The 11584-nt window shown below is 38.0% G+C and overlaps 2 protein-coding genes across 2 annotated transcripts; one reads left to right on the plus strand and one right to left on the minus strand.

The window, feature by feature from the left end:
• The first annotated feature begins 4979 nt into the window (after positions 1-4979).
• LOC137946237 (uncharacterized) lies at positions 4980-7316 on the plus strand. Its single transcript, XM_068792454.1, has 4 exons — positions 4980-5778; positions 6498-6568; positions 6656-6854; positions 6967-7316. The coding sequence occupies exons 1-4, from the start codon at positions 5659-5661 to the stop codon at positions 7159-7161; spliced, it is 585 nt and encodes a 194-aa protein (XP_068648555.1). The 5' UTR covers positions 4980-5658; the 3' UTR covers positions 7162-7316.
• A 2019-nt stretch (positions 7317-9335) lies between these two features.
• Positions 9336-10464, minus strand: LOC137946533 (chaperone protein dnaJ 8, chloroplastic-like). The gene is made up of 3 exons (XM_068792870.1): positions 10107-10464; positions 9913-9981; positions 9336-9789 (listed from the first exon to the last, which is right to left on the minus strand). The coding sequence occupies exons 1-3, from the start codon at positions 10305-10307 to the stop codon at positions 9592-9594; spliced, it is 468 nt and encodes a 155-aa protein (XP_068648971.1). The 5' UTR covers positions 10308-10464; the 3' UTR covers positions 9336-9591.
• Between the last annotated feature and the right edge of the window lie 1120 nt (positions 10465-11584).

The following is an 11584-nucleotide window of genomic DNA, read 5'->3' on the forward strand; positions in this document are numbered from 1 at the left end:
CTTCTTCCTCAGTTTTATAGCTTTTAGGTTTTTTGCTCGCTACATGGTCTCACTGAGAAGACTCTGGATGTTCGGTAACTCGCGGGTCATATAAAAGACTATTCCTTGCCCATTTGGCTCTCCTGTCGGACTAAATAAATCAGGCCATATGTCCAAGTCGACACGGTGGGACCATTCGACACAAATGGAGGCAAGAAACGGTTCTCACTCACGCCTCTGAACGGATTAGCTTACCAGGAATTCAAAACAAGCTAACGCCCGGTAAACTCTGCTTCGGATAAATTTGACGCTCTTCATCATGTTCTTCTCGTTTACTTGTTAGAAAGCTGGTAAGATCTTTCACCGTCGCGGGGAAAATGCTGTACACTCCCATCCTCCCTTTCATCTTCTTGCACTATTTGGTTTTTTTTAGTGTGTTTGAATTCGTTATGAGTATAATGGAGCTCTGCTCCTCGAGATTCTGCGGCAATGAGCGAAATGATTACAAGGTCGCATGTTTTGGATATACTGCGTTTGGGAAACGAAAACGAATCAAACATTTGAAGATTTGGATCACAGAAAAAAACGAGCACATGGGTCTGTGGGAGAGCATTTTTGTGAGGCTTATTTGGTGGAGAAACCCTATGAAGGGTTGAATTCAAAAGACGTGCTTGTAGTACTGACATCTTTCTAATGAGGCTTTATGATTCTTCATATCTTCTGCCCAGCTAAATGCTGTTGTCCTTTCAACCGAGTCCAGCAATTACGCGCTTAAGCTTATGAGGCGACAGGAGAAAGCGGAAGAGATGGTTACTGCGTGATATGATGTAAAAACAAATTATAAGAGAAATTTGGACCTTCTTATTTAATAATTTTCAAGATATCATTAACGTGCATGGAGGGAGGCATAGAGGAGGCTCCATCTGCTCTTGGAAAAATCAAGAAGGCAGGTTTTGTCTTGAATGCTTATTCATACAAAAGGCTTGATACGTTTACTTCTTCAGGCTAGGTGTTGGAAAGGAGCTATGGATGTTTGTACGCGAATGGTATCTGAAGGGCTTAAACCAAGTCTGAAGACCTTCTCTGTCCTCATGTTTGCATTGGGGAAAAAGTGGCATGCTGATGCTGTTCTGGGTCTCTTGAAGGAGATAAAAGAACTGGGATCGAAACCAAATGTCACATTTACAATATGTATTAGGATCCTGGTCAAAGTGGTAGAATCAAGGATGCATTTAAAATTCTAGAATCCAGATAGAGTTACATATTTGACATTATTGGACAAGTTTGGAGATAAGGGGAGATTAGATACTGTGAGAGAATTTTGGAGGGAAATGGAAACCGATGGTTCTGTTACCGTCGTTGTTGCTTTTACTATTCTTCTGGATGCTTTCTGCAAAGGAGGACAATTTGATGAAGCATTTAGTATATTTGATACCATAAAAAATAAAGGAATTCTGCCAACTCGGCAGACTTATAATACTTTGTCACTGGCCTTCTAACAGTAAACAGACTGGGTGAAGTTCAACATCTCTTCAATCAAATGGAAGCTTGCGGCTCTCATCCTATGACCTATACTTGTAACCTGTTTATGGACTACTACAGGAAGTCAGGATAGCCTCGAAAAGCCCTTAAGACTTTTGAAGAGATGAAGAATAGGGGAATTTTACCTAATGTAGTTGCTTTTAATGTTTGTTTATAGTCTGGCAGAGTTAGGCCAGCCCAGTTGGGCAAAAGCTGTTTTCATATTGGTTTTCACCAAATACAATCATGATTAAATGCTACAGAAAGGATGGGAAAATAGATGAAGATGTAAAACTGTTCCATGAAATGCCGGCAAAAGGGTGTGATCCAGGTGACAGAACAATCACTATTTTGATCCACACCTTGTATAAGGCTAACAGAGAGAATGATGCATGGGCCATTTTCCACCGGAGGAAGGAGATGAATGTGCCACCCACAATTTTGACATATAACAAGTTGTTTGGGCTTTGCAAAGAATGTGAAGAGGAAAGGTCAATGAAACTGTTTCAAGGAATCAATGTAAATGGCTGTCCCCCTGATACCGTAACGTTTAACACACTCTTGATTGCCTCTGCTAGAATGGGAAGGTTGAGGCGGCCTTTAAAATGCTCTACAAAATGACTGAACAAGGTTGTGTACCTGATGTTTTCACTTACCACACGATGATTCATGGGTTGAAGGAAGAGCATAGAGTTGAAAAGACATTCTGGCTCTACCATCAGATGAGAAATGTAGTATTTTGTGACTTCAGAACTTTAAGGAGCCTTCTTCCAGGAATGGTGAAGAAATTCAAGGATGCTTTGAAAATTGTCCCTAACTTTACTCACAGGTTTCCAAATCAATGGCTCTTCATGGGAAGTCCTCATGGAGGGGATCTTGGTTGAAGCTGGAATAGAACAAGCAAAAACGTTCAGTGAGGAGATGGTATTTTGTAGTGTTTGTCATGGCAATGCTATATTGTACACTTTAATCAAGTCTTTGTGCAAGATCAAGAGCGGTATTGATGGCCAAAGGCTATGAAAGACATGTAATTGCTCTTTGATGGTCTCCTTGAATCCAATCACACAGGTTTGGCATGGGGTCTATATGAAGAGATGAAGAGGACTGTTTTGTGCTCCTGATGTTTTGACATTCGATTCATTACATGGTGATTTTACCAAATCCAACCAGATTGAAGATGCTAGCACTTCATGAAGAGATGCAATTTAAGGGGTGTGAGGGAAACAACATAACATATAATTTCATCATTTCAGGCCTTGTCAAAGCAGACAGATTAGAGCAGGCTTTGGACTTCTACTATGATTTGATTAGTGGGGATTTTTTGCCTTAACCTGACACATACGGCCTAGCTGGGTTAGACAGACTCTTGAAATTAGGCAGACTGGATGAAGCAAAACAGTTATTTGAATAGATGCTGGGTTATGGATGCAGGCCTAGCTGCACTATTTATAATATTCTTATCAATGGGTTTGGGAAGGTAGATGAAATTGAAATATCACTTCAATTATTTCAGCGAATGGTTAGAGAAGGAGTTAAACCCGATGTCAAATCGTATGCACAGCCTTGGCATAGCAGGCAGGGTACCTGACGCTCTCCACTTGAGAAAATGAAGCTACAAGGCCTTGAACCTGATTTATTTGCCTACAATATTATGATTAATGGGTTTGAAAATTCACGAAGTAGAGGAAGCATTATCACTTCTCACAGAAGTGGAATGTAAAGGCATTTGTCCTGATCTTTACATACAACTGTTTAATACTCAATCTTGGGAAGATTGGGATGGCGGATGAAGCAGGGAAATTGTATGATGAATAATGCCCGGTTATACTGATCAGGCTTATGGAGTCTACAAGAAGATGGTGGCTGGTGGTTGCAGCCCAATCACAGGAACGTTTGCACAGCTTCCTAATCGATCATGGGATCTTTAAGTTGCTTCGGTATACGTACGTACATACATAAATCTAGTACACTTGTATTACTCATTGCAATTATATATTGTACAGTATTTTGCTCTCTGATGCATCTTATTAACCCATATTAACTGGTTTATTTATCAGAATCATCTAGCTTATCACATGCAAAGAGTTTAATGTTGAGGACTGTCAATAGCCAGAGACAATTTCCACTACATGCTATTCTCTAAAGATACCTATTTAGCACAAGTGCTGCTTGGACCCTTGGCTGCAGCACATCCCTTGTTAATCGTTTTCTGGGCTGATTAGTATCTGAGCTTACAAGCAGAGGGATCTTTAGGTTAGTATCTCTGCACGAGAAGCCACTCAAGAGGATGAAGATCAAGATAAGGCTGTAGAACTAAGCATTTGAAGCTACTTAAGCTTGTTTAAGGCCTGAGCCTTCAGGCTCGTGATTCGTGAACACCCATGAACAGCGCTCCTTCTGTGACTCTGACCTGGCTTCCGAGCGTAAGAAAGTCATAAATCGATTCACTAGTCTTCCGCCCGTCTCTTGTTTCTTCCCACGTTCAATGACGATGGCTCCGAATTAACGAAGAGAGAGAAGGGGCGGTTGGGTTGACTCTGCTCATCTTCTGGTCTGGGCTCGCCCGTGTCCACATCCATGTCTCCATCAAGCTGAGAAAAGATAAAACAAAAGGGAAGACAACCGTATCAAGGCATTGAAGAAGGAGCCAAACCCACCCATCTGTAAATTAAATAAAAAAGCCAATCACCGACAGATTTCTCAGAACGACTGCCAATGAAAACAGCTTTCCAGCTCCTTTTCCTCCTCCCTACGGACGGCTTTGAAGCAATCAACCGTCTCGATTCACAAGCGGCTGAATCTGGACTCTGGAGTCTTCCTCAGGCCTGCAACAGCGTAGGGGTTGGCTTTCAGACTTTCAACTTTTCATCTTTGATGGGTATGGTGACTGGTTTCTGTTTTCTTTCCCCCCTCGCACGTTACAGAAGCTGTTGCTGTACCATCTCTTCTGTACAGGGTATTTTACCAAAATATCCCCCTCCTGCTACCAGTTTCTTTTGCACTTCTAGATTAACGACCTCTGAGGACTGTTCCTGGTTAAGATTGGGATTCCATTCTTGACGAAACCTGATATGGACGTGAAAAAGGATAAGAGGATGGAGATGGATCGTTTAGATTTGAAAAGAAGAAGACATCCTTCTTCCTTGGAAAGAATTCCACAAATTTTCTTTTACTTCTGAGAGATTGGAAGGGAGGATTTTGTAAAACACAGAAGGGAAAAGAAAAATAGGAAGCTTGAGATTGGTCAGAGAAACAGCTTCGCAGGCAGTTTGTTGATTGCTTCCATGTTAGACTTTGTTACAGATAAATCTGGCTGAACAGAGTTGGGAGAAACGTGACAGCAATTAGAAAAGGAAAGGGTAAGGGGTATTTTGGTGAACTGGAAATATTTTAATGGGGAAGAAAGGGAATCCTAAGTCACCACGCCCGCCCGAGGGTGGAAGAAGAAAGTACAAGGCAACAACTGCAGAGACATCAGAAAACAGCGGCCATTTATCTCTCTGCTTTTTCGGCACCTCTCACTCGTCTTTCAACCAAACCCATGCGAGCACAATCAGAGGAAAGGTGAGAGAAGAAACCAAAAAACGACCACAGGCCATGAGACCAGCCATCACCCCCCTCTTCACTCTCTCTCTAAGAATCCCATCCCAACCAAAATATACCTTCCCTTGACTCTCTCTCTCTCTTCCTAATGGCCCAGCTGGACCAAATTTATGTGAGAAGATAAACAAAAAAGAAAGAGGGAAAGAGGGACGCAACGAAGGGAAAGAAAGATGTATGTCTTCAAATGTCTTCCAACCAAAACGAAAGGCCCCCAGGTAAAACAGACTTCCCAGGAATGCCCTTCTGCAACGCCCAAAAAATCTCTCCCCTCAATCAAACCAGACCTGGTTTTTATTCCCGATTTGAGTGGGCTTGCTGTGGTTGTCTTGGTCATAATTTCAGAGGGAAAACAGGAGACGGTAGACTCCTCTTCTTTCTTTTCTTCCTTCCTTTCTCCTTTTACTCTTCCTCCGTCTTTATATCTATCCGCCGGCCTGCATATTTCTATATTCTTCTGGTGGCTTCTGGGTTCGAGTGAGTTATAACGTTTCTGGATCTGGTCTATCTTTGTTGCTCTTTTGTCAAACCGTGGGTGGTTTTTGGTTTGGAGATGAGATGACGAAGAAGATGAAGAGGGTAGGTATGGAATCTTCGCCTTCTTACGCCGTTGTCGAAGAGGCCAAGCATCGATTCAAGCTTCAGAGCCTCATGCAGGACTTTGGCGAGTTATATAAGGTAGGATATTTTTTGGGTTTTCTGTTCCCTTGATTTTTTTTAGGGTGGATTTGGATTTGCTCTTGTATGATCTGTAGTTTTTTTTCTTAGGGTTTTCTTCTAGGGATGATTCCTCAAATTTATTCCCTTTTAATTTTTGTGTTTGGTTTCTTGTCTCTATTTTCTTAGATCTGACATTTCTCTGTATATCACCTAAAGACCTGGGTTTCATCTTTGCTTTGTATTTTTTGTTCTCGTTAAGAACGAGATTTTGTTATTGTTGTTTTGAAAAGGAGATCTAGAGTTTACTTCTTGCTTCTTGTCTTGGTTTTGTTGATTTATTGAATTCAACTGATGGTGCTAAGAGTCTGGTTTTGACATTGGATTCTTCTATTTTTTTGGGGTAGTAGTTTCTTCTTCTTTTTGTGATATTAACTTTATCTGTGAAAGAATTAGGTTCTACATTCTTTTTGGATCATCGCTATTTTTGTTTTTAAACAGCCGTTGTTTCAAAAGGGAAAGAACGATTCTGCATAGGGTTCAACTCAGGTTATTTTATTGAAAAATTTCACGTTCTTCTTATTTTGCCGATTGAGCTTTTAACTTTATTGCATAATTGATTTAATGTTTTTCTTTCCCTTCATTGTTGATGAATCTTTGCTTTGTTCTGCAAATATCTTTTTCTTAAATTTAATTCTGTCAATTCTGAAACAAATTCTGGACTTGGGAATATTTGGCAGGAAACAGATGATTTGAAGAAAAAATTGCAGAAAGCAAAACAGAAGAAGATGACCCTCTTGGCTGAAGTTCGGTACGATTTGTTTCTCTTAATCAGTGTCTGCTGATATGGGTCATTCATACTGGACATAAACTGAATAGCTATATTACTCCTCTCCAGTTTTCTGCGTCGGAGATACAAGCATCTGATGAGAAACTCATCCCAGAAAACCCTAGCTGAAAATTTCGTTCAGCAATCGAAAGCAGAAATTCCAAGAGAACCACTAACCTCTGTAAAAGAAAGAAAACACAAGGAGAAAGAATCTGCAAAACATAACCTCCTCCCCACACTGTTAGACTTGAATGAGGTTTCGAATCCGGTAAGTAGTACAAAAGTTTCCCTCGACTGATTCTTTGAATCAATTTGCAAATATTTCCATAGTTATTTCCAATGTTGTAACAATGTGTTTGTCTGTTTTGTAATCAATCCAGAGAGAAGAAAATGGGGAATTTCAAGTGGTCTGGGAGCCTCTAAGAATGGACAAGAAACTGAAGAGATGTTCTGTGGAGGGAGAAACATTAGCAAACGATTTGAATCTATCAATCTGTAGGGATGTGGGAAATGGATCCAGCAGAAATGGGAAGAGGAAAATTAGATGGCAAGATCAGGTAGCCTTAAGGGTGTAACGTTTGACAAGCTGATAGACTTCACATGTCAGTTGGTAAATGTTTTTATCTTTCACATATATTGTTTTGGTTATGTAAAAAAAATCGATATTGACTTTCTTGAAGAAACAATTACTTTGGTTTAACTCCAAAATATTATTGTTTAATTCTTTTCTTGATTTGGTTTTTATTGCCTCCCATGGGGAAATCTTCTTTTCATCAAATAGTGGAATTGGTGAAGAAGAAAACACTAGAAAAATTAAACCATTGGTTTTGCCTGAGTTTTGGACCGGACCCGCCCGAGTTCAGCTGAGTTAATCTGGATCAACTTGTGGAAATATATTATTAATGCTAAGTAAAAATCCATCTTGAATTAATAATAAAATAATATTTTTTATTTATCCATTGTATTTATTTTGGTTTGATTAACCTATTTTTATAATTAATAAAACCAATAATTTTAAATTTCATGAAAAAATATTATTAATTAATAATACATAAAAATATATAATGTGTTAAAGTTAGCCTTTGATCAATTATTTTTTGTTTAATTATTTATTTTTATGTTAAAATAAATTATATGTTATTAATAAATTAATAACTTAATTTATTATATTCGTTTATGTTATTTTTAGTTATTTTTATATGAGTGTATAGTTAATTGGTTCACGTAATTATTGTATTAATATATAATAAATTGTAATCATTTAATAATATAATATTTAATTAATTAATTAATATATTAATATATTTTAATTATACATTAAATTACTTATTCGTGTAGTAATCATGCTTTTTTTACTTAATTTGGGATTTAGGTATTATGTTTTTTTTAAATATATTATTACAAGTTACTTATTCTCTTGTTTTTTATATTTTTCTCATTTATGAACTATCCACACTAATACCAAATTTGAAGATTGAAATGAATTTGAAGTGGTGTCACGAATTAGGGACGTAAGGGCCAGAATGAAATCCTATATGATTTCCACTTTTGCAAAAGGGTCACTTTGTCCCGTGGAAATACCTTCGAAAAATAGGGTTTTTTTAAGAGTTTCTAATTTTAATTTCTTAGAAAAATACTGTTATGGAAAATCATTCATGCTGGTAGGTTCTTTTCACCAACTGAATAAGTCCACATTTTTATGTTTGTAGGTGACTTTCAAGTAGGACTTTAATATGATTTTAAAGTGAAAATTCTTTGAAAACCTATAATTCAGATAAAAAAATAAAAATCAATCTTCAGGTAAGGGAAAAAGTTTGAACTTTGGTGACCACTAACCGGTTAAAAGTAACTATGAAAAGTCTTTATTATTATGAACTTAGTTGGTGATTGGATTTTGACTTTTGAACCTAAATCAAGATTAAGCAAGTAAATATCCTCGAATGAGGTAAGAGTCACATATTAATAACAAGTATATTTAGTCCACTCTTTATTTTTTAATTATTAAAAAATTCTTTTTTATTGGAGTCCTTTCTACAACTCTTCACATTCACGATGATTCAATTCCTCCATAAGGCATATTCTATTGTGTCGAAGAATAAAAAATAAGTCAATTCTTTTAAGTGCAAAAGAAGAAGAAGAAAAAAAAACATCAACGGCCCGCACGCCACACAACCAAAACAACATATACAAATAATTAAGGTAAAAAATCCACACTAATACCAAATTTGAAGTTAAAAATTCATATAGACGATTGAAATGAATTTGAAGTGGCATCATGAATTAGGGACGTGAGGGCCGGAATGAATTCCCATATGATTTCCACTATTGCAAAAAGGTCACTTTGTCCTTGGGAAAATCTATTCTAGGTAGAAAGAAAGAAAAAAATATTATCTCTTTAGTAATATACCCTGGAAAAATAGGGTTTTTTTTAGGAGCCTTTACCTTTAATTTCTTAGAAAAATACTGTTATGAAAAATCATTCAGGCTGGCAAGTTCTTTTCACCCACCGGAATATTAAAGTATAGTTGGTTGGTGATTGGATTTGGACTTTTGAACTGATTCCTTAATCAAGATTAAGCAAGCAAATATCCTCGAATGAGGTAAGAGTCAATAGTCAGCATATTAATAACAAGTATATTTAATCCACTCTTTATCTTTTGGTTCATCCTCCTTTAGGGATATTCTATTGTGCCGGAGGAATAAAAAATAAGTCAATTCTTTTAAGGGCAAAAGAAGTAGAAAAAAAAATAAAAAACGGCCCGGACGGCCACACAACCAAAACAACCGATACAGACAAATTAAGAAAAAAAGTTCTTGGATTAAGAAAGAGTTTTAGGTACATTTGATCTCCATTAACATTCACAGCGGAGAGGTAATTATCACATCAATGCACATAAAACAAAGAGGGCGGATTAGGAAAATAATTCCAACAACCTCTTCCTTTTGCGGCGACGGAATTCACAGAATAACAAGAAAATTAAAGAAGAAGAAGATGATGAAAGGAATTAGATGTAAGGGTTGATGTGAGATGAGTAGTCTCGGATTCCGGCTCCTTCCCAACCCATCCATTCTTCCCATAAATCCCAGCTCGAATCGTTCATTCCCCTGAAGGGTTCGTCGAAACCGTCCGCGTATTCGTAGCTTTTGGTGTTGTAAGAATACGATTCGTTTTCATCGGATTCCCTCAAACTGCTTATCACCATCTGAACACGGAAAAGGGTCGCCGGAATATATCAGTAATCGATCTTTCTGATTTTATTTTGTGGAAGGAAAACAAGGGAATGGATTAAAACTTGGAGAGAAAGGGGTATTTTTGAATTACTTACATCGTAAGCTTCGTTGATCCGATGAAACTGAACGCCGCAGTTGTTCCCCTTGCATACATCTGGATGATACTGAAAAACAATTGCGGCATGCGGACTCGTCAGAAAACCCATCAATGACGCACAAGAAAATTTAAAGAAAATAAACAGAAAAGAGTTGTTTCGCTTTATTTTGATTTCATTCTAAAGATCCTCACCAGCAAAGCGAGTTGTCTGAAGGCCTGCTTGACCTCCTTCTCGGAAGCACCAGGTTGAATCCGGAGAGTCTTGTATTGATCCATCAAGCTTGAAGAAGAACAAACAATCCCAGTTTTTCTGCATCGGCTCCCCGTCTTGTTTTCCTTCAAAAATCCAGTCCTCATCCAAGACCCAGAAACAGTCTTCATGCAATTCGCCATCTTCAATCTCACAATCAAACAAAAAAAAAAACAACAACACCCCAGTTGGCTCAAGCCCCAAAGAGTTTCAGTTTCTCAAAACCGTTTATAAAAGAACACGCAAGAAAAACATAGCAAGAGAAGGTATATATATAAGAGCCAGGTAGGGTAAGCTTTCGCTTTCGCTTTCGCGATTCCAAATCTGTTATCGCTTTCGCCATTGACAGGTAATTTGTTTTTGCTGCGTCATAAAATAAAAGAGTGGCTGGTTCCAAGGGTAATAAAAGCTGGTAGAGGGGGAGAACAGAGGAGACTGTCGGGAAGCTTATCCGGTAAGGGCCTGTCAATGGCGTGGCAGTAGCACGATTCTGAAAACGGAGGGACGTCCTTATCCATCCTCTGGCCTATTCTCCAGGGAATCTTTTTCTCATTTTTTAAAACGTGCCATCGACTGGTTCTCTGCTGACTCAGCGCGTCGCGGCGGGGCGCGATGACGACTGGGTGGTCATCAGATGGGCTAGCCTTTGGTCATTTCTCCTATGCGCGTCGAATACGGCGGGTCAGTCTCCATACAGAGTTACGTGCTATGGAGAGAAGACGGGTTTAGGGACACATTGACCCGACCCGACGATTCATAGATTTGACCCAAATTATTTACCATATATATTTATTTATTTATTTATATACGGGCAAGGAAATCGACTAGATTTTTTTTTTTTTTGTTTTATTTCCAATTATAGAGAATCTATTGCAATGATTGTTCTAAAATATCTGACATGGAAATCTGTAGGGCCCACTCAAAGGATAAGATTTAAGCTATATATCTATTCTTGTTCTTCCTTATAAAATTAGTAACTTTCACGTGGTACTAAAAAGACGGCTTCTGATATTCCAGGATTGAAGATTAAAGAAGAGTGAGAAATAAAGCTGTCAGAGTCCCAAGAGAGAATAGGTTTTACAAATCCGAGGATCGAAGAACCAACGCAACATTTTTTGTGTGGGGCCAGATGCGGAGACGTTTATTTTTCTAATTTGCTGGTGCTAATGATTGATTGATTGATTGCCTACTCTTCCTTAATTCAATTCATCAGTCGTAATCACGTTATGAAATAAGACCAGATTAATTTTCTGCGGGGAACGTTCACGGAAAGTTGAGAAGACAGATAAATATAAAATAAATGCAAACGGATAAGATTGCATCAATTTCTAAAACGTAAAACTATTGAAGACTAAATAATTGATTCAAATAAGACAAAATAAGTTCTTGCTGGAAGATAAAGACATCATCACTAGATTTT

The sequence above is a fragment of the Aristolochia californica genome, unplaced genomic scaffold (assembly GCF_029961685.1).
Source record: "Aristolochia californica isolate CCGP_79_NKW_82.1479 unplaced genomic scaffold, dmAriCali1.0.hap1 SCAF_12, whole genome shotgun sequence".
NCBI lineage: Eukaryota > Viridiplantae > Streptophyta > Magnoliopsida > Piperales > Aristolochiaceae > Aristolochia > Aristolochia californica.